Source organism: Trachurus japonicus, chromosome 24 (genome assembly GCF_045865225.1).
Source record: "Trachurus japonicus isolate A0001 chromosome 24, Traja_1.0".
In the NCBI taxonomy this organism is placed as follows: Eukaryota; Metazoa; Chordata; class Actinopteri; order Carangiformes; family Carangidae; genus Trachurus; species Trachurus japonicus.
This window is the reverse complement of record NC_140930.1, coordinates 26,112,995-26,136,717: the sequence shown is the minus strand read 5'-3', so window position 1 is coordinate 26,136,717 and position 23,723 is coordinate 26,112,995. Positions and strand designations below refer to the sequence as shown.

Genomic DNA, 23,723 nt, shown 5'->3' with positions numbered 1-23,723 from the left:
CTGTGGGGGGTTATACCATCTGTTGCAGGACTCAGTCTTCTTCTTGTCCTTTCAAATTGTTATTTTTAACACAGGCTGAAATTTCTTGAGTCACTGTCATGCTGCAGAGTAAATGTGGCCCACAGGGACCGATCAGACGTCTCTCAGACAGTAATGGATAATGGATAAGAATCTAAACATCTGAAATGTTTAAACTTTTGCACAGTACTGTATGTCTCTTTCCTATGTTGATTAGATCTGATTTGAAACTAATTTGTGATTCATGCTTTATGTTCAAACTAACTTGTGAACTTGTTTTTGCTGGCCAGGCTCACTGAAACCAGCAGTGAAGACTGAAGATATCATTCAGAGCGTTCTCACTGGTGAGATCATGTTTTCAGCCTTGAACACTTAGTCATGTCTGTGGTTACTGGCTTTATTGGGTTTACCCATTACTGTATGTGAAATCAATGGAATACTTCTTTGACCTCTCAGCACTTTGGTGGTTTGCTAATGTTGCAATGACTTATGATATAATTATCTCATTTCCTGTAAAGTTTTTTTTTTTTGAGACTTCATTATTTAGATCGATTCTACCATAGCAGAAAGTTGCTATTGTGCAAATGATGATTTTTGTTTATGTATTTTTCCTTAATCCCTTGCCTTCAGAACTGGAGGCTCAGACACTGGAGGAGCTGAAGCAACAGAAGGGCTTTGTTCGGGAGCAGAGGAAACAGTACAAAGAGATGAAGGAGCTGGTTCGGAAACACCACCGCAAGACCAGCGAGCTGATCAAGGAGCACACAGCTCGTGTGGCCGAGCTCCAGAGCCAGCATCAACGCCGGCGCTCGGCCCTGCAGAAGAGCCACAAACGAGACGGTAAGAAAAGGTAGGTAGCCCTCCTCTTCTCCTTTTCAAACTGTCCCACTATTGGTTGAACTCTTCACTTCTTTTCTTTGAAGTCTTCCCCCTCAGCTCTATCTGTCTTCAAAGGAAAGCCACAAAAGACGTCGGCGGAGCAAAGGAAAACAAAGCCATTGGCTAATGTAGACACATACTCATAATGAGATGCTTGCAGCGAACATTTTCATTACATAGTAAAAGCTGGAGTCATCGAAGCACAAAGGCTTCTGTAAAAATCCCTCACCACAGTCAGACTTCTTATTTAAGACCAAAAAAAAAGGAACTACAAGACATGTACAATTTTAAGTCTCATGGCTCTCGCTTGTACTGATGAGAAAAAAAAACCTCTGATCTTGTAAGCATACTGTTGTAGCTCTCTCCATCTGCACACACTTCACAGTCTGTGTGTATGTTTAGCTCACACTTTTAACAAGCTGCTGCTCTTAAGATATAAAAAAAAACTGTCTGTGAAAGGCTGTAAATTACTTTATTGCTAATTACTACACATGCAGGTGGGAATTACAGCACTGCATGACAAATTGACTTCTGTAGTACACCGTGCAATTTCCCTCTCTCTCTGTCTCTCCATCTACACAAACACACATGTTGTATAGCGCTGAAAAATACAACACAACAGAGCAGAACTCGCCGTCCTCAGAGAGAAGAAAAAGGCTGAGCTGTGACTAGAATAAGAACAAGTGGATGAGTGGAAGTCTTTGCCCGAACCTTGGGGTCACATTCAGAACCCACATGAGCTCATCGCACTCTGAAGCATCACAACAACTCAGCACACACAGCACTGCAAAAGAGAGATAACGCAATTCATCCATACTTCTTTAAGACTTGTGTCCTTCCTGATGTTTGAAATTACTTCAAACACTCACATCAAGGTTCCTGACACGCTCCCTGAATGAGAAGACTTTTTGTGCCACTTGAATTTCCAATAGACGCATTGTTCTGAAAGGATCCGTAGATAAATACATATCCTTATGACATGCAGTTATTTACTATCTCTACTTATTGTATGGATAAGAAAAACTCACACTGTGTACGTGTGTTTTGCAGCCGGTCCGAAAACTCTCTGTCGACCCTGGACCAGGAGCTGTGTGAGCTGGATCAGGAGTGTAACCAGAGACTTGCAGAGCTGAAGGAGCAGCAGCAGCAGCAGCTCCTCACACTGCGCCAGGAGCAGTACTACAGTGAAAAGTACCAGAAAAGAGAACACATCAAACAGGTACCTGCACAACTCACACAGCAAATACACACAAAAGTCCGAGGCCACATCCCATAATGAATGTCGAGTGCAGCTGCTTTTGCTAGTGTAAAAGTGATGCAACTAGTGTGTCACTTCTATACTTCTACAGTGTGTGGCCTTCACTGGCCTCATTTGTTATTGCTACTGACTATGGATAAATACACTAGTCGCAGGGCCACAGAGACACTTTTGCATTTTGTAGTGAAACAGCCTCAGTGAAAAAGGCGTAGGTAAAATACTACGAAGAGGTGAACTTTGAAACTTAGAAAACAACAAAATAGCAACTGCACACTCAAAACACTGTGCATATATCAATTTATTGCAAGCTTTCGGTCATTATCACCTTCTTCAGGCAGAGAAACGGCCTCAAAATTTGCAATCGGTCAGACTTGTTCTTGTGTCTGCTCCCCAGAGGTCTGTAAAGTATTTCATAATTATTGTTGGGTAAATGGTGCACATATATGGACAGAAGACTCAGAGCCTCTGATTTCCTGTCAACTCTGTACATTTGTCGGTTGCCTTTTTATGGCCACCACCACCGCATATGGGGCTAATTTCATGCTTGACTCTAGAACTTGTGTGCCCTTTTTAAGCTGTTGGAGAGAGACAGGTTGATAACAATGTAAAACATTTATGAAAGCCATTTCCTTATATGCACTTACCCAGAGTTAATAATACAAGTCAATGTAATCACAGTTCCTATGCAAACACAATACAAACGCATAGAAAATATAAACAAGCATATGCTGTAGTGTATGCAGCAGTGGGATAAACACACACACACATGTCACAGCAGATATCGGAGCTTGCCTCAACTTGTATTGGAGTTGATGAAGCGCTGACTCTCTCTCTTGTCCCAAAGCTCAGAGAGGCTCACACTGATCAACCATAGCAAGCAAATAAATAAGTGAATAGACTCCAGGTCTCACACACACACACACACACACACACACACACACACACTCCTCTAGAATATTACAGCTATCATCCTGCTGCCTGTGCACATGTTGTGTTGTCTGGTGTGGAAAGATGAATGTTTTCTGCTCTGGTACACCTGCACAGTGAGTGCACAGCTGAGTGTCAGAGAGGTTTATTCAAGCAAAAGACAACAAGCATAATGGAGACAGTGTTGAATGCAGTTTAACTGGGATCAGAATATCAACAAATCTGCTCTTCATTTGAACTAGAATAATGAAGAATTAAAAGCAGATGTTTCTTGTCTCACTCACTTTGCAGTATTTTGGTCTTAGTGTCAGATTTTGACTCATCCTGTGTCTGTCTCCTCTCCAGCTGGTCGAGAAGCTGACCACTATAGCAGAGGAGTGTCAGAGCGCTCAGCTCAAGAAGCTCAGAGACATCTGTGAAAAGTAAGACCGCTCACATACAGTAGATCCACAGAAATCCATTTGAAATCACCTGAAGTCACCTCAGTCATCCTCTCTTGGCTTTGACATGAACAGAGAGAAGAAGGATCTGAAGAAGAAAATGGACAAGAAAAGACAAGAGAAAATCAATGAAGCCAAATCTAAAGACAAGAATGTGACAGAGGAGTAAGTATGTGTGTGTTTGAACAGAAATACATGTAGTCCACAAAAAAGAAGATTTGATTAAGCAGATTTCTTCAGAGAGAGAGAGAGAGGCAGATGCTCCTGTTTCTTTTTCTTTTTTTTCTGTTATTTATTCTGTTACCAATTATTCTCACAAAATTGTAACTAATCACCTGCCCAGCTAACCCGCTGTCACAACCACTTCTCTAAATCAACATATGGACCATGGTAAATTAAATTTGCCTGTAGAGGGCTATAACATAGTAATCAACCCCCTCTGCAATATCTGTTCTAATGCAATGACACCATCTGTATGCAGAATATGGAAAAGATGTCAGAGAGCAGAGAGCAGGAGGGAGAGAGCAGGAGATGCTCAAGGTTAGATTTGGTAAAAACAAAAAAGGATGATGTCTGATGATGTCTGAAAAATGTCTGATGCTGCCAACACAGAACAGGAAAACCATCCAAAGTCAAGAATATATTTTCTTTATGACCTGATGTGGTCAGATTATTATTATTGCAACAAAACCTCAAGTACAGTACCCAAGTGATAAAGACAAGAACGTGACAGAGGAAGTAAGTACTGTATGTGTTAGATGTGAGATAGCAAAAAGTCTGCTGCCTTCTAATGTTGGATGTTATACTTGTATGACCACTAGATGTCACTGAATGCTTAAGATTTAGATCCATGCGACTGGTTTCTTGGTTTGGCAGCTGATACATTATTTTCTCCCCACAGAGAAAAGCTGGAGATCAACAGATCGTTCGTCAACGAGGTGGTGCAGTACATTAAACGGGTAAGAGAGGATGACCATGGTGTGGTCAAAACATTTACAGTGAACAATATCAATAAAGTATTTATTGTGCCATCAGGGTAGCAGATATAGTCAAATTCATACAGTTTCACTATCCATACACCTGTTGGTTACTTGCAAGTATTTTATTGTGTGTGTCTGTGTGTCTGTCAGTTGGAAGATGCGCAGAGTAAACGACAGGAGAGACTACTAGAGAAGCACAAGGATATCCGTCAGCAAATCCTGGATGAAAGGCCAAAGGTAAGACATTTATCAAGAAACTGTTAAATAAAACTTGATGTGAATTAATTATTAACTTATTATTCACTGCAAACTGATGGTCTGTTGCATGGAAGGATCCCACACCAGGGTGTAGCAGAGCCAGGGGCCAAACATGTCTTTGGAAACTTGCATATGCAGAAATGTGTATGCGTAGTCATATTAGACATTTTTGTGAATACAAACGAAAATCTAGCAGCACATAGTTCCAGACCTAATCCAAAAACAAACATCTGAAGTCCTGTGTTTGGTTTGTATGTTAATATTGACACTACAGCCAGTCTGTAGCTCTGTACATGGATGTTTTCTTTGAATTTGTTTGTTTTGTAGAGGAAAATGACTTAGCTGAAATGTAAGCATCTTAAAGTAAATTCTCAAACCAAACAGTAGCTGCTCATTCTAACCACTAGGTGGCGCCATGGGCCAAGTTCATTGAGATGCTGCAGTCTCTGGCACTTTATTGCAATAATATAATATGAACATTATCGAAAACGACCTGTTGTTCTGATTTAAACTCAGACTCTGCCTTTATTGCAACATCAGACTATGCCACCCCATGTTTAATTGCTGCACTTCATGTATATGTTGCCATAGGAACAGACAGTGAAACTACATGACAGACTCGCTGATGTGTCTATCATTGAATAGTGGTTAATTGCCTTGTAATATAGAGCTAATTTACTATAGCTGCATCCTCGACTGCACTCAGCGGTATCCTTCATATACAATACATGGCTCTATTGTGTGGTGAATACTCAAGTGCTCGTGGGAGTTTAGCCTGTTTGCTTTTCTTCTATGAGTTGCACAGATCCCAACCTTGTCATTGTGACTGTCATTATAGGACGGCTTTGCAGCTGAAGAGCATGGTAAGACCGTCACTGCATCCCAGTGTTCAGCATTCACACAGCATCAGTGTGGCAGTATTAATATGCAAGCTTTTATCCACCTGAGCCACTGACTGGCAACAAGTGAATGCAGACTGCATCTCTGTAATGGCTGAGACCTGCCAAGCATTGGTACTATGCAGGATACTGCATCAATTGCTGCAAGTGTATTCTTCCATCTGGAATCTGGATTGCTGTAATTTATCGGTATACAGTAATTGCATGGAGACATAGCATCATAACAGGGGCAGCAGATTGGCCTGTGTAGTGAGATCACACCCCAGTTGGAGTGCTCTGATTTAACCCCACCTCTCTGAGTGTCCTTGAGTAAGAGCTTCTATAGCAGTCATAAAGACGTTCACCTTTCTGCTTCATCAAATCAAATGAACTGTATATTCAAACAACACACACATCTCAGGCATTACAGCAGCACACAATTGTGTAATGTTCTCTGAAGAGGCTGAGCTACTTGTAAGATATTTGCAACATGAAACCACTTTAACCCTGGGCATGTAGTTTGTTATGATCATGACACATTATAATATCATATAGCACTAGTACAGCTACTAAACAAGACTAGTTAAACCCATTTCTTCTCTCTTCTTGATGTCTTTCAGTGAGCTTGACAAGATTTATAATGTAATGCAGTGTAGACCACATTACAGCACAGACTCATCATGTCTTTTCCTGTTGTCAACTGAGGAGCACAGTTCACATTAACCATCAGAGTGATTTTGTTTTTGTATCCTTCAAGATATATAATATAAATCAGAAGTCTTCCGTTCTATACAGTTCTATAACCACCCACTCTCAAAGTGACAGCTCCTTGTTCCTCTGAAGCCACTTCAAGTTGAGTGTGGGAGGTGCAGTGCAGACGTACAGCCCAGCACCTCACATACAGTAGCTCTTTACAGTTCTCTACAAAGCTGCAGTCGGGAGAAAGGAGGGAGTGAGTCTAAGGTGTTCGATAGAGGGTAATACAATCAGCAGTGATTGTATTTGCCTTGGTAACCATCTGCTTGCTGTGTAAACTGCTCAGGTTACTTAACTACACTCCTTCCAGCGTGATCCTGTGGTGACAATCATCATCTCTTAATAGTTGCTGAATTGTCCTCCATGAAAAACCACATGATTATGTTGATTTCATAAATCAATATCTATTCAATATTAGCCGTGTGCACCAGCGTCATCAGGGTCTAATCAAGATTAGATTAAGCAGGTTTCCTCAGACAGAGAGAGGCAGATGCTGCTGGTTTTTTGTTTTTTTTAGCTCACTCCAGTGTTGCGATCAGATTTCATTCTGTTACCAATCATTGTTCCCCACAAAATTGTAACTGATCACCTGCCCAGCTAACCCGCTGTCACAATCACTTCTCTAAATCAACATATGGACCATGGTAAATTTAATTTGCCTGTAGAGGGCTATAACACGGTAATCCACCCCCTCTGCGCTATCTGTTCTAATGCAATGACACTATCTGTATGCAGAATATGGAAAAGATGTCAGAGAGCAGGAGATGCTGCCTGCAGCACAGGAAGAAACATCCAATGTCAAGAATATATTTTCTTTATGATCTGATGTAGTCAGATTATTATTGTATTAAAGGGATAGTTCAACATTTTGGTAAATTGGCCCATTGCCATAGAGTGCCGAAGCGGAAGCAGGAAGTAATGGTCGCCATGGGACCTCAATTCAGAAAAAATCTCCATGTAAGCGAACGGGAGACAAAATTTTATTTTGTGATCCAATTGAATTGTGCCATGAGAAAAAAATATGACCTCTACCTGTTTAAAACATAGTGTTTCATGCTGGGAAATCAGCAGTTTGTTGTAAAACTATTGTAAAATAAAATTCTGAATCCGTAACCAGAAAGACTACAGGTTGCGTAGGTGACGTCACACACCAAATGCCGCCCTTATTGCCCTTTCCCATGTCAGTTGGTGATATATTTTTTGTGGGACACCAGATCTGTAGTCCGTAGAGCGGTCTTCACACAAAATACCTTGCCGTTTTACCATAAACTGCTGATTTGTCACTCTGAGTTGTTTTCGAGGTAAATTCATTAAAAATCGCTGATGTGCCTTCCCATCTGGGGCAGTTTTTCATCAAGCAGTCTCTGCATTTGCCTCTAAAACAACTCTGTCTCGTAACGTTACGTTATTATCTCATAGCTTGCAGGTCACAACTTGTCCACCTGAGCGTTTTGGAGTTGTTGGATTGTGTATTTGATGAGTTTGATGAGGCAAGCCAAGAAATCCCATGAGCCTCCGTAGCGTAGCTCTGAGCAGCTCGCGGCTCTGCTCCACCGTTCTAAAAACAGCTTGCACCGACAATTAAAAATAACAACCTACTCCTAAAACTATAGGGATTATGGCAATGGGCCAATTTGCCAAAATGTTGAACTATCCCTTTAAGATACTGCAACAAAACCTCAAGTGCCTTTAAGGAGAACAGATCTTTGGGAGTGCTACTGTAGGCTACATGTGGGAAAACATTGGATAATGCACTGTGTGGCTCCTGAGGCTGTAGCACGAAATCCGATGTCATTTGAGTGAGTGTCATTTGGGGCTTTAAACTACAAGTTTGAGAAAGAAAAGAAAAATCTAAAGGTTGTGAGGTTAAAACTAAGTGAGCTCTGTAGTCCACTCTTTATCTTTGTATCAGGCTGTAGGCTCAGAGCTACATCAGCTACCAGTAGCATAACACACCCAGATCCCTGAAATGTTGGCAGTGGTCACATTGCATTGTTGGTTCTGTGGTCCAGGTTTTGATAAGAAAAAGAAAAACTTTGAATGAAAAGATAATTATATTAATTTTTCTAACTGATGAACTGACAATCTTAGCACAATGGATATTGATGGAGCAAGTCAACAAGGCTGTAGTCAGTGCCTGTTGCTGCCATCAGGGTTCACAGCCTCTGCTGTTGCTTCTTACAATAGAAGTCGCTTGTAGCGATTTTACTGAAGCAGCACAGTTGTTTTCATATTGTTGAGTCGTTTTCATTGTGCCAGTTGTGGACTGGCCTGATTTCACCTTTCACTCAGTTGGCGCTGGGTTCAACTCTGTGTGGTTCCCATCCCCGAATGCTGTTTTCTTTAAAAGCACCTGAGGGAACTGAGCTACAGAGGCTGCGGCATGACTGAACCTTGGCCAATTCATTTACAATATAATGCACGTCTTACTTACTGTAGCTACCAGCCACACTGTTAAGGTGATCAATGTGATATGGTCATCAGTAAGCAATGTGCGTCTCAGTCTGTGTAGCCTTAGAGTCAGAGCTCAGTACATGAATGCTGGATCATTCATGTGGTAAGTGTTAAAGGCTTCCAGCTCTGCCTGTGAGGAAGGGTCTTTGATCAAGTGACTGAACTCAGAGCTGCTCCCAGTGACCAGGTCACTGTGAAACACTGGGCCTTTAATGATGAAGGCCAATGTGATGCAGCCCATTCACCATAGTTAAAATTAGGGCAGAAGCAGGTATTGCTGACTACCTCTGCTGATTGGTGAATTAGCTCTACGGAAAAACCTTTATTAGTCATCAGATCCTTAGATGAATGTAAACAAGAGCAGACAGATGGAAACATAAACACATGAAGCAAAAGGACAGAACAACAGACTGTAGAGAACTTCAATTGGGGCTAATGGATATGGGCATAAATAAACAGGGCAGGGCAAATACAAAAATACATCTATTGTGTGTCTCTGCTTTTGGTGTGTGTCTGTGTGTTAGTCTTTATGAATCAGAGACAGAAAGATACAACATACTTTCCCTCTCATGCTGTTCTGACCCAGTTTCTCCTCTGGGCTCAGAGAAGCCACTAATGGACAGCAATAACCATCCCTGGTGGAGACCTTGAGAGCTGCGCAGCCCCACCACCACACTGCTGCTTGTGTGTGCACATGTGTGTACTGACATTCAAGCGATTTATCAACCCAACCTAGAAACTAACAGCAGCATCTCTGCCGCGCAAGTCGGCAAACCAACAGCTGCTTAGTGAAAGCCACATTTCCATAAAAATTGTGAAATGTGAGAGACGTGTGTCACTCTGAGCTTTAGTGTTACTGAGAACCTGGTTTGCAAGATTCTGAAGTCTTGGTTCAAGATGGTGTGAGGGTCACGAGTGGGAGAGAGAGAGGACGAAACTCATGGCAAGATGTGTCGTCACTCGCAGCGTGTGCACCCAGGTGTCACTGTCCTGCTAATGAACCAATCAAAACGCCCCTCAGGAGTCAGCGGTGCCCAGCACGATGGCACATGGTGTTTCAGCACACCTCCAGATCCTATATCCTGTCATGTTGCTTCGTCTCATCTCCTCTTCTCATCTCTGAGCACAAGGGTCAAGATCACGTTGCCATATGTCCACCTTTTTATTATTCACATATTACAGTAAGCTGCTCTGGTGTTTTTTTAAATAGATGTAACAGGAAGCCAAAGCCTCACTTGAATTAGATTTTCCACTTTAGAGCAGAGTTTTTGCTTTTTGATTAAATGCATTTGCATGTTGTGACGGCTATTACAGAGGAACTATTTCCACCCTTTTCTTCACAAAACCATTTCCACATCACATTGGAGTCTGACTGTTTCTGATAGGATGGTTTGACTTTCAGTTTTGTGCCATTGTGGTCAGTTCAAGGTTTTTGTTCAACCAAAATAGATACGATGGAAATCCAGGAAGAAGGAAAGACTGAAGGCTTACCAAGCATGTTGTAATTCCTCTGTGCTAGTCACCCCCTTCACACATTGTTTGGCTGTGATATGAAATAGTGATAAGGCAATATGTTTCACAACAGTGTGCGTTGGTGTGTGTGCATGTATGGTGCGAATGTGCATTATTACGTACTGTAGGAGATGGGCTGATTGTTTTTCACCGGAACGAAAAGGAGAAAAAAACGAGACGGTGTCTCCCCACCGTGCAAGCCTCCAATCCACACACAGAGCCACACTCACATGCACGCACACACCCATTTGTTCGACAAGCAGGAGTCCTGTGTGGTCGTCATGGAAACTTGGGTCCCCCACTCACCTCCTCCCCACCTCTCATATCCTCCTCTATCCTTCATGACTCTCTGCAATCTGTTAATTTGGAACTGAGTCCTCATGACGCAATCCTGGGCTGGTTCCTGGAGGTGGAGGACAGCAACAGGGGGGAGGGGGAGGGGGAGGGGGAGGGATGGAGAGCGGAAGGGGGTGGGAGAGGGGAGGGGGGCGAACAGGTTGGAGGAGAGACATGGCGGTCTGGAGTTGAAGAGGAAGAGAGCAAGTACGTAGCCGCCCTCTCTTCTCATCTATGAGCCTCTCTCTCTTCCACTGGCCACTGTGTTCCCTCATCACAGGCTTTGATCTGCATCGTCTCTGCCTGCCGTGTTTGCATCAATAATGCACTTGTGACTATACATACACACACATACACACACACACACACACACACACACACACTAAACCCGCAGAGAACACTGTGTGCAATCCAGGGGCAGTGAAGTAAAATCCATTGTGTGAGTGCGCAGACGTGTTGCACGCTTGGTTACTCCTCTCCTCTATTATGCTAGCTGCTATTTTAGATCAGTGCACGAGTGTTCATTATGTATGCCCACATGTGCTAATGAAACTCCCCAGGGTTATGCTCTGTCTGAGGAACATTCACCACTGAAGCCGTCCTCCTCTCTACACTTCTGGCTTCAGAGCCATCAAGCTTTTATTTATTGAAAGAGGAGGTAAAGCAGAGGGGGAGCAGCACCAAAACTCTGCCACCTGGTAACGTGGCAGTGGATGCAGATGGACAGGGTTCTTGGGGCTCTATAGAGTAATTACATACTGGACTGTGTTTGATGGAGGTGTCAGCTTCAGTATGGAGCGTTCACTTTGAGCTGAACAGGCTGTTTTTTTCAGAGCGCACTGCAACAGCAGACTGGAAGAGGAGAGAAGTCAGGTTGCAGTGTTTATACTCCTCGCTGATAGAACTGACATTCTCCTCGTGGCAGGAAGCAACAGGGTTTAAAGCTGCACCGGTAAATATTTTATATCAACAAAGGATCAAATTGCTACATATGAAAAGAGTTTCTTGTGCCATGTAATTATATCTGAACTCTTCAGTTTTGCTCAGCTCTGCAGAGCATCTATCATCTTCTGGTTGTGTTTATGTGACCCACACCTTTACCTCCGTCTTCTCCTTCAGCCTGTCACCAACACCTGTTCTCAGATAAACCCACAGACCAGACCAGACCACACCAGACCAGACTGGACCATTTAAATAAATTCCAGTGTTGCTCAGTATTTGCTGAGTGTGTTAATAAGCAGCTGTTGCTACAGTAATACATCAACCACAAGAACTCAACAGGCTGATGGATGATGTGTCTGTGCTGACCGCGAGTGGCATCAACGTTAAAGAAAAATGATGTCACTTGAAATGATTCATTCCGTCAGTGGGCTCTTACTCTTTTTAGATATTGCATATATGGAACTATGGACTGCCCAACTACATGGGGCAAGTGAGAAGAACGTTAATATATGATCTCAAGTTGCAGATAGGCTCAAAGACATGATACATGACCTAATAATGTGTGATTTTTTTGGCATGGTGTACTACAGTAATATCTAATTCCCATTTTTTGTTGCTCCAAGGGGACGAGGGGTGTTTTTTTTTCTTTTACTGTCACTGATTTATGTTGCGCATTCTATATACACAAAAAAGGAAATTAGGTTTAGAGTGTGTAACTGTTAAATGGCCCATACACAAATAAATAATTGATAACAAAAAAAGAAAAATGATGCCACTAAAAATGACCCATCACTCTTTTTTTGTTCAAAATAATAAGACAAAGTTGCCATTTCACAATTTGATATTAATGTTTAAAAAAGCGCTACACATAATATATATTTTCTGGTAGGATCTGGATCCAGCACATTTCACAGTTGAGTTTCCTCTTCAACCTGGCCTTTTAGGGAAACACTGCTTACCGTACATGTGTGCTGGAGGTATGCAGGACTGTTGTTGAAATTCCTGAACCTGAAGTGAATAATCTAAGAAAAACGCAAAGCAGCAGCACTGCAAAGAAGCAGATGAATTATCTGAGGAGTCAGGAAAGGCCACTGACACACACACACACACTCACAATTACAAACAGATCTAGTAGATGGGATAGAAACAGAGCTCCCTTTGTGAGTAGCAGCTGCTTCTCTCTCTCTTTCATTATCTATGTCCTTTCAAATTGGGTATTTTTATAGTTATGCGCAAAACAGTGGAAAGAATATAAATGAGGGAATGGCGTTCCCCGTCCCTCCTGCTCTCACTCTCTCACACTACTTCAGAGAAAGACACACACACACACACAACTTGCATGCACAGCACAACAAAACCCTTTTCCTTCAGATCCTGTAACGCTGACAGGTGTCGACCCTGTCTCATCTCTTGGACATGGGATGTTGGATTTGTCCTAATTGGTCTGTGTTTGTATATGCAGGGTGTCTCAAGGTCAGGACACACATACCTCTACACATTACACCGTCTGTCTAACGGCTCGTCTGTGGCGGTTTTGGTCCATGCCACAGCTTCGTTGACGAGGAGCAGCGACCAGCAGGACGGAGAGGCTCGTTTTTTGTTTTTTTCTCCCATAGACCATCTTAGTGTGTCTGTGAGACGAGCCACAGTTAGCGCGGCTGCACGCTATAGACGCGGTGCAGCGCGATGCCAGTCGAGGGCTTTTTTTTTTTGGGTGGTGCTGCAGCAGGCGTTATGTCACGGCTCAAAGCAAAGAATTAATTTGGCTCTTTGGAGGCCTTCTCCGCTTCCCTCGATAGCTTCTCAAAACGAGGACAGCTGGTGAAGAAGGTCACTGACTGCTGTATTTTAAGAAAGGCAGAAATTTGTGTGTGTGTGTGTGTGTTGGCAGATGACAGGATGACAGGTCTTCAGAGATGAGAGGCAGATTTAAAGCTGGCTGGATGACTGCTGCTGCTGCTGGTTGGTGTCCAAACAGAAACTGGACCACACACACATGTACTATATACATGTGTGTGTGTGTTGTATATACAAGCACAACCACAAATGACCATACAGAATAAACAGATGCACTGAAGTCCGACCTTGCTGTTGCCATGGGTATCATTCACCCTCAAAATGACTTTATCTTTCAACCAAGCTCAAAGTTCATAATTTGAAATCATCAGTCGGCCTCATTACACTTCAAAGATTTGATGCTTTTGAAGTCAGAATTGAGTTCAGTCTAATTTACCGTGACAAAAACTAAACCAAAACTTAAAGGAGAATTCCGGTCATAATGGTCATGATTTCTTTACAAAAATAAACGGTCGAGCAGTGCAGTGGTAATGTCCAAAAGCTTATTTTTGCAAAGAAATCATCACAAAAAGTGTTTGTTTCTGTGGCGGGGAGAGCAGGCGCTCTGCGATCGAATAGTAATGTCTTTCCAGGATGTTTCATAGTTAGGCTGTCTGAGGTGAGTGATAACATGCAAAAACACAAAGTTTCTACTGTTTATACCGGTTTATACTGTACAGTTTATGAGTTCAGTGGTGTGTCATAAGGATTTGAGTCATGTACCATAGATATTTGATTGTTTTTTGAGTGTTTGTTGTGGTTGAAAAAATTGCCCCCATAGGTTAGCGTTGTCGCTAGCGCTAGCACCGTCTAGCTATGGTGTAACTCCGGTTTGCCTGCATTTTAGTCGCGTTTTTTGCTCCCCCCAACACCAGGTGACCATCAGGACAACTATTTAGGGGTCAAAAATGACTGGAATTCTCCTTTAAGCTTCACCAGCTCCAGGAAGCTCTTCCTCTATTTCCTGTCCTCCTGTGAGGAGATTTCCTCACAGCCAGACTGATAAGATTTCAGATGGAGGGTGATGATGATCATAAAAGCCAGTGATCAGGAAACCTCCCTGAACGGCTGCAGCTCGAGCTGTCTGTTCTCTCGTTCTTTGGGGTTTTTTTTTTTTTTTTTTATAACTCAGGCAATCCCCTGATGAAAGCGCGGTGCGGTCTTTATCGCCCATCAGCCAAACTCTGACAGACGCTCCTCACTGTTTGCTCCTGAGCCGTTGATTACATTCACAGGACACGGACTACATAAGATGCCCGCAGACACACACACACACACATACACAGATTACACACACATGCGCATGTCTTTGTGAGAAGCGCCTGGTGCCCCTCAGTCTCCTCTGCCCCCCCCCCTGCTCCCACCTCCTTCACATGTGCCACGGTGTCATCAGATGGGAGAAAGATGACAGCTTTAATCAGAGGGTGTTTGTGCCTCAGCAGGCTGGGTAAAGGCAGACTGCACATGGACACACACACACACACACACACACACACACATTGCAGACTGTCCCACCCCTAAGTAGGTCATGCGCAGTGCAGAGCGGGAGAGAGGGAGAGAGAGAAAGAGACGAGCTGTGGTGCATCTCTAGCCATCTGGTTGTGATGTGCTGGATGTCCGCTCTGTGAGACCCACAGAGAGAGTGAGAAAGAAAGAAAAGAAGGGAGAAAGGGGAGAGAGGGATTGAGGGAGTGAGTGAGGGAGGGAGGGAGGGAGGAAGTAGGAGGAGAGGCACGTTTCAGAGAAGGTGACCTTGAGATATGGCGTGGTTGGTTGTTGGGGGCTTCTGCAGGCTTGACTGTGCTGCTCCAAACATGGGAAGGAGCTTGAAGAGAGCAGCAAGTACAGAGAGTGTTGGTGTTGTCTGGCTGATTGAGGCTCAGCTTCACTCATGTTTACTGTTTTTACACTTAACTGCGTCGTTTCAAATCTACTGCATTTATTGTCATTTTGAGAATCCAGTGGAAGGCAATTATCTGACAAGATGGAAAAATAACTTGCTGATTTCTGAGGAGTTATATTGAATGTTGCATGCTGCATTTTGATGGAAATATTGAAAAGAAAACTTTTGCTTTTGATATCATCTACAAACTGTTCCAAACAAATGGAAATGTCATTTGATGCTTGATAGAAGTTTCAGTCCTTAATGTGGATGCGTTTCAGCTGGAATTCAGAAGCTGTTGAGGTTTGTGTCCAGAGACCATTCTCAAACTTACATACTCATGATCATGGCACACTATTGACCTAATTAAGATCGCAGTGCATTTAGGTGCTATCAAGATAAAGTACTCTGCAACAGGTTTTCTCATTTGCTATGGAGTACTCTCAAATGGAATTGATGTGAAATCTCATCATCTGAAGTGGAGAGGGCAGAAAATTGCAAAGTCAAGAGCATTATGGCAGTCCTTGACCTTTATTCCCTCTCCTCTCCTCTCCTCTCCTCTCCTCTCCTCTCCTCTCCTCTCCTCTCCTCTCCTCTCCTCTCCTCTCCTCTCCTCTCTTCTCCTCTCCTCTCCTCTTCTCTATCCATCTAGAGGAATTCAGTTTTATACATTTAGTGGCTTTCTTTGTCTGAAGTTTCGGGAAGCATCTCAAACTCTTTGGATCAATCGAATCACTACAGCCAAACCTGATTTTGCTCTCTGAGTCAGTCCATCATGCATTTTTTATTACCATTGTTTGTGTTCACTTTGGAGTCAGAAGTTAGGAGTGAGTTTGAAGTGGGCCCTGATTCAATTACAAAGGCTTCTCAGACACAATATGGACCCTGGATAAATCCTCTCAGAACCCACAGGTATTTTCGATCCCTCATAATGCTGACGTGAGTGTATTGAGCTGTGAGACTCTGACACCATTCATCTTAGCAGCTTTTCTTTTAATTACTGCTCTCCCGTGGGAGCCAGTCGGGTAGTTAAACAGAGAAATCAGCATTACAGCAATTATTGGCTCACAATGAAATGAATACAATCTTGTCATCTGTAATCATTGGGGGCGTCTATGCCTGGGAGAAAACAGCTTCTCCTTTCTGTCGCTCAGTGAGGGGAGGGTGTGTATATGTAATAGTAGATGGTTGCAAAGGGGACGGTGGTCTACCTCAGCTGACCCAGGTATCTATTCAGTGCTGAATGTCAAGGTTCAAAACCAGCTACCTCTATCTGTCCATCTGTTGCTCTATCTCCAATCTATTTTCAGACTCTGTTGCATGTTATGAAAAAGAGATGAATTCATGAGAAAATGATCGTCAGATAAGAGTCATGGGAGAATATCTGTGGCTCAGCACAGGAAATACAGGCTGAAACCTATAGAGCTGCTCCAGTCACTATTTTAAATGTCTGTTGGCAAAGTTGTGGCAAGTACACAGAGAGTTACTATAGCAAGGGAACAGTTCCCTTCAGCTCACATACAAATAAGAGCTTTTGTATCTTTCAACTCATTGCTTTGGTTTTTACAAAACTTCTCTGTCTTCAGCTTTGCACCGCTCTCATCACCGGTGTTTCCAGACACATTATGCAACAGTTTTTGGTGGTGAACCCACACTGTACTGTACTGGACGTGCTTGGCCAGCCCCAAACAACAGACAACAGTAGCATTTAGCTGTCACAGTATGGAGCCAGATATTTCCATTAGTAGGCGGTGGAAACCAAAACAGTGGTAAAAGAAAAAGAAGGGTGTGCATTTGGCTTGTGCTTGTTGGGTTTACACAATAGTGACTTGTCAGTAAAACGTTCACACAATAGTTCAGTGGTATATTTACAGTTGTCCCAGTTGTTGAATATTCTATTCCATGACTAACACTTGTATAAATTACTCTCATTTTGTCTAGTTTCCAAAGCATGTCCGTAATGGTCTAGACTGGATTGAGGACATGTGGTTTTTATTGAGTGTTTTCCTTTAATGAGGCCATTACATGTCAGACCGTCCACTTGGTAAACAGGAAAGCTGTGATTGTTCACTTTAGTCTTCTATTGAAAGCTGCTTTGCCTGTGGCCATGATGCAAATAAGTAAAACTGGATGTTAAACTTTCTTAGGTCACTTTTATCACCTTCGTGTTCTTTAGACGAGGAAATGAAGTGATGACAGCCAAGGTCTTCCGCTGTTGGTTGTAGATCAGCCTGTCTCTTTCTCAAGGGAACAAAGGCACTATCTTATAAAAAGAAGAAAGAAGTAGTTGATGGGTTTCCACAACTTCCACAGGAATTTGACCTTTTGGTCACAAGTTGGCGTAGTAGCTTAATTGTTTGTAGCTGTGTTACTCTGTGGTATAGTTCACTGATGTGCACTCTATCTTCTTCCTCTGCAGCTCCAGAGCGACCTGGACCAGGAGTATCAGGACAAATTCCGCCGGCTACCCGTGGAGATCCAAGAATTTGTTCAGGACAGCAGCAAGGCCAAGCATAGCGACGACTGTGTCCACGGAAACCTGGTTTCCTCCTCCACGTCGGAGAAGCTCAACCACAAAGCATCGCAGTCGGAGGACGACATGGAGGAGGGCTCGTCGGAGCGCGTATACGACACGCCCCTTTAGAGATGTGACCTGGGTTCGCTTTGCCTCACACTGGGACACTGATTGGTGGATGTGTTTGTGACCACAGATCTATGATGAGACTGCCCCCAACTTTGGCCCTAATTTTAACCAATGGGAGGATTAGATCAAATCTGAGCCTGCATTGGTGAGTAGAGGTCCTCTCTACGTAGAGTGCAGTCTTGTCCGGAATAACCATTTCATGTAAATAGTACTTTTTGTGTATTTGTATGTTACCTGTATGTTGTCGTCTCTTTCGGTACGGCCACAGGATGTGTTACAAAGCACTAACTATTTGCAGGAAATAATTTACTTGAACTATTGCACAGAGAGAGTAGTTTCTTTTTATTATTTTTTATTATCATGATGTTGACAGTAGTAGTGGTCAGTGAGGTGTGTGGTGCCAAGGTTTTGAATTCACTTAGTGGACATTGTCATTTAAGTGGAGTCAACTTGTACTGTAAAGAAACCACTGCATATTCAGCCTTTAAAGCTTCCATCTTTATAAGATTTAGACTCACCCTTCCATATTTGCACTGAAGGCTCACTACGTAACTGTAACTCTTTTCCTTTAACCCAGAGGCACTGGTGGCTTGCTGGTTCTCGATTTTGTTCTCACAGAACTAAGCCTATGTGTTGCTGCTATTTTTGTTTTTAAAACCATAATTTTTTTAACCATTATTTGGTTTGTATGATATTTGGCACGATGATATTATGCAGTCTTCTTCTTTTTTTTTCTGTTTGGCTAGTTTTTGCATCGTTCATGGGCAGTTCTGCCCGGAGACACAGAGAGGAAGTGAAGGGAAATTGTGCTGTACAGTATCTGCATGTATTTGAACAACTGTAAATGTTACAGTAGCTCTGTAGCAGAGATGTTTATTAAATGTAAATCTATTTTCTTTGAAACATTTAACTAAACCTGCAAAACAGTTGACCCAGTGTGGCTTTGATACATCACTGTGGCTGAACGGGACTAAAATAAGTAACATCACACATTTTTCATAGATCCAACATTAGCGGGCTCCAGTTAACAAGTGGCTCATTGTATTCTTTACCTTTGTCCCCTGGAACTAAACCAGGGCATTCAAACAGAAGATGATCCTGCTGTAGTTTTAGAGAAGTGGCCTTCCTCTAACTGGTTCACTGTGTACCTACAGGGGAGTGTGTCTGTGCACTTTCCAAGTACACGGTACTGAGTAGTTGTATGGGACAACAGGAAATATGTCACCCACTGGCATTATTCTCAATATTCACCCACTATTTGGTATCTGTATCTGTGGGGATGTAGTTCAGTTGTTTTGAAGCAGACCCCAAACGCTCAGTTTACATCTGCAGAGCACCAGCGTTAACATGATCTCACGAATAACTGAGCTATTTCCTCTTTAACATGTGAACTGTTCCCACTCACCTACCATAAGGAAGTATGAGATAAATGGCACTGGACCATCAGGAAGTATTAAAAAACAAATACTCTCTAAGTATATCCAGTACCATTTAACTCACAGGTGAGTTGTTTGCTATCATATCATGTTTCAGCTGATTTTCCTTTAAAAAAAATGTTGAAAGTGAAGGATTACCTGACATGTAAGTACAAACTACTTTTTAAAAAGATGATATTGATGTGAGAGTCCTGTGCCTTTGAATAGGTTTGCCTTGTTTGATGTTGAATGTGTGAAATGCATCATTGTTTAAATTGCCATTATATAATATTATATGAAGCTGTCTGATATTGAATAGACCGTGTGCACTTTTTAGTACAGTACCACTACTGAGTAATGCTTGTGATGAGCAGTATTTGACATGTGTCTCATAAAAAAAGCGAGACATCCCTCTTTTATGTCTTGAACCACTTTATTTAACTATCTTTAACTCCCTCCTCCTTCTCATCAAACTAAGTGTATGCACTCTGGAAATGTAAATGTATGTATGACATAAAGGATAAAACATGAAGTTGATAAAAAAAATATAGTGTAAAGGGAATTTGCCTGTAATTAAAATAAATGTGGCTATTATTGTACTTTGCTGGAGTGGAGTTGTGTGTCTTTTAATTTGTCATTGGTCAGACTAATATTGTGTTTTCACTTTTGTTTGTGCATCTCTACCTTTTATGACTGTGGATGTGATTCATTTTTTAAATGCTGTGATTCATTCACCGTTGTATGAGTTTTTCCATCACCTTCATGTGTTCAGTCATCAAACAGTCTCTCTGTGGAGCTATCATCCTATTGTTTCTTTATTCACTCTGTAATTGTGGGTTGTTTGCAACGTGTTTGCTTTCAGATGTGTTAGTTGTCACTTTCCTGTCATGGCTTATTGTTTTGACTTGAAATAGAGATTTCATTGTTAACCCACAGCCTCTGCAGCAAGGCAATACCATAATAATGGTGGAGGAAGAGAATGAGAGTGCAACACAGAGGACTGATACTGATGATGTGCAAAACAATGATGCACATCCAGCTATAGAGGAGCGTGATTGGGAGCATCAGTGGGTGGATGTGATGCATGTGTGCATGTTGGTAAGTGTGTGTACGTATGTATGTATGTATGTATGTCACACTCAGGGGCAGGGGGAAGTGGGGAGAAAGCCTTGATGACCTACTTCCTCTCATCTCCTAGGTAACAATATCTTTGAAAAAATAAAACAACCTGATAGGAACATGAATTTGAGCACTTCCATGATGGACCGTCTGTCTGCCACCTGAAGGCTCTGAACTGTCAGTACTTGTCTCTGAGGGTAACACTTCTCAATCATGCAAATTTGCTGTGATGCGGGCCCCTGTGCAGGACCACCTGTGTCCTAACTACACAGGTGAGGACACACAATATATGCACATGCATGTACTGCACATGCTTGTGGGTATGTTTGTATTCTACACCTTGTGCCTATTTCCGTGTACCAAAAAAAGTGGAGTGGAGTGGATCGCTGCAATTCAACTGGAAAATCCACTTCAGCTTCTGTTGCGCTTCACATTGATTGGCATCAGACTGTGAAAGAGAATATTACTGTGTGCACCGAGTGTGTTTTCTGCCACAGTAATATCAAACTATTTCTCCTGGAGCATGACAAGTGATCACACAATATTTTTTTGTATACTCTTGACCAAATTCTCAAAGCTTGTTACACGTTATATCAGTGTTGTCTGGGGTTTTCTGTGTGTCAATCTGCTACGTGTTTGTGTTTGTGTAAGTGCGTGTCCAGGTGCGTGTGTGGGAAATTTTAGCTGTGTGTTTTCCAGACTTCATAAACACTATGTCCTTCTCGGTCTCAGCTCCTCAGCGGAATCCCAACAGGCAACAGGAGATAAGACGAGCCTGGTCGCCCATAACAACCGCTGTGACCATTCAGAGGCCTCCATGCATAACAGCGACTAGGAAGTGAGCTAATTAACCCCGAGTTCAGGACGGAAGGAGAGCGGCTTTTTAATAAGATTCTCTGGGTTATATAAACAGTGACGCCCCTCCAAATTCCCAGGAATATTATCACCCTGCGTCTGTCCATCTGTGAGGAGGAGGAGGAGGAGGAGGAGGAGGAGGAGGAGGAGGAGGTGTCCTGTAACTGGGCTTTAATGAGGCACACCAGGACAGCAGAAGAGGAGAGGACCACAGGGTGCTGTTTAGAAGGTACACTGAGCAGACACACACACACACAGATAGACACATAAACACACACGGACACATTCACAGACAGTGCTACCTGACGGGATCTTCACTGACTACTGTATGTTAAATCCGTGGCCTTGAATTGAACTAACTCTTGAACCTCAGATATCCTAATCCTAAACCTTAACATCATGTTAACACTAAACCTAACCTTAATCTAGCCCGGATCACGTTCAGATTGGAATTCTAATATTATCCCCACCACCATGTCCTCAAATCCAAAATGTCTCCTTGAAACAGACGAGGAAAGACACAGTGTCCTTGCTCTGCAGGGTTTTCCTCACCATTGTATCTTTTTAGACCATTTAGTTGTCGACACTCAGAATCACAGGAGGTATATTTTATATTCTCTGGCACATTTGTGATTGGCTTTTAAAGAGGATCCCTGCTGATATAAAGCATGATTTTTTGTTAGCGTCATGGGTGGGACTATTTGACCTGCCAGAATAGTTGATGTGTTTCTAAAGTCAGAGAAAATGTCCCACTGATGCCTTCTAAACTGTGGGCACAGACATTTTTTTTTAAAGAATGTGGGAGCTGCATCATGGATCCAGTATTTTGGGAGCTTAACCTTGACTAAATATCAGGATGTCTTCATCTCCTTCTCAGACTGTTGCTGAAAAAAAACTTTAAATTATAGTGTTTTAAAACCATTTCCCCGAGATGATGATATATGTCATTCAATCTTCTCCAAGACCTTGTCCGGTCATTTTATCCTGTAGCCTACTGGAGGCAATATTTAATGTGCATATTACTGTAGCTGATTTGCCCTGAAATTACAGCAACAGTTGAATGGCAGCAGAAACGGATGATTTAATTTCCTGCATAGGCTACCTGTCAGTCATCTGTGTGGAGACAGGATGTTATCTCCTTACAGGCTGTATACATCATATTAATATGAATTTTATTTCTCCCAGCAAACCCTGAGCTGCATCCCTGCAATAAACGGAGTGATACCATCGATGGAAGTAAATGTGCAGTAAAGTCAGTGCTCACTGCAGTCACACACACACACGGCAGGCAGCCTGCGCGCGTGGAGCGGTGCAGCACTGCTGTGTCTTTCCAGAGGGAGGACAGAGAGCCTGTGTGTGTGTGTGTGTGTGTGTGTGTGTGTGTGTGTGTGTGTGTGTGTGTGTGTGCGTGCAGGGGTGCAGATCTGATGTCAGGATTGGGGGGGACACAAAAGTGATTTTCTTTTCTTTTTTGCCCGTATGCAGCTCATAACATGCCACCATAAATCACAACTTGGTAGAGGCTCACCATATCATTTAAAAAGTACTGCACAGGGAATCATTTATTGTGTTTATACCTTTCTTGTTTATTTGTCCTAAACAGCCAACAGCGGTGCTGTTATATTAGTAAATTATAATTTTAAGGGTCTCGGACATATAATATCTACTCACGTCCTTATCTTTCGCCTCCCACTGACCTTCCCAGATCCCCAATTCTTCTCACCATCTTCCTTTACTCCCAGTGTATGGGACTACTTTATGCATGATTTGGATGAATATCAAAATATGAAGCCCTAAGATTGAGGGGGTCGTTTTTTTAAAAAAAAACCTGCTACCCATTCATTTGCATTATAGTGGAGGAGACCAGAGATGGAATATGGAGTCAGAAATATATTTGTCAAACATTATTTGTTACACCATTTCAATCATTTCTTTTTAGATGTGAATCTAAAATGTGAAGAATATGAAGTCTGAAAATAGCCTACATTTGTTCAATTTTGAATAATTTAGGGTATTTTTTATTGGGGGGGACAATTCATGTTTTTCATGAATGCCCCCCACCGGATCTGCACGTGTGTGTGTGTGTGTGTGTGTGTGTGTGTGTGTGTGTGTGTGTGTGTGTGTGTGTGTGTGTGTGTGTGTGCCATGGTGTGAACGCATGGCGGGCTACAGTAGTCAGCTGTTGAGGAGCAGGGAGGAGCTGGATCTGGATCTGCTGGATGAGTCACTCTGTCAACCCAAGGCACACACACTCATTCACTCGTTTGCACACACACATACACTCACACGCACATACGGTATACACAAAAAGAGAGAGACGCACGCGCGCACACG

At 42.6% G+C, this 23,723-nt stretch overlaps 1 protein-coding gene across 3 annotated transcripts in view; it reads left to right on the top strand.

Moving 5' to 3' along the window:
- The window catches only part of plcb1l (phospholipase C beta 1-like), a 122,659-nt gene extending 102,645 nt beyond the window's left edge, over positions 1–20,014 (top strand). The window contains exons 26-34 of one of the 3 annotated variants that reach the window (XM_085770999.1): positions 309–362; positions 649–868; positions 1,948–2,116; positions 3,428–3,504; positions 3,598–3,687; positions 4,424–4,481; positions 4,653–4,739; positions 5,599–5,623; positions 17,776–20,014. In XM_085770999.1, coding sequence (XP_085627125.1) covers positions 309–362; positions 649–868; positions 1,948–2,116; positions 3,428–3,504; positions 3,598–3,687; positions 4,424–4,481; positions 4,653–4,739; positions 5,599–5,623; positions 17,776–17,873 — 878 coding nt within the window. In that variant the 3' untranslated portion in view covers positions 17,874–20,014. The remainder of the gene's footprint in view (positions 1–308; positions 363–648; positions 869–1,947; positions 2,117–3,427; positions 3,505–3,597; positions 3,688–4,423; positions 4,482–4,652; positions 4,740–5,598; positions 5,624–17,775) is intronic. The other 2 variants (XR_015035230.1, XM_085770998.1) reach the window with 2 other exon arrangements.
- The last annotated feature ends 3,709 nt before the right edge of the window (positions 20,015–23,723 follow it).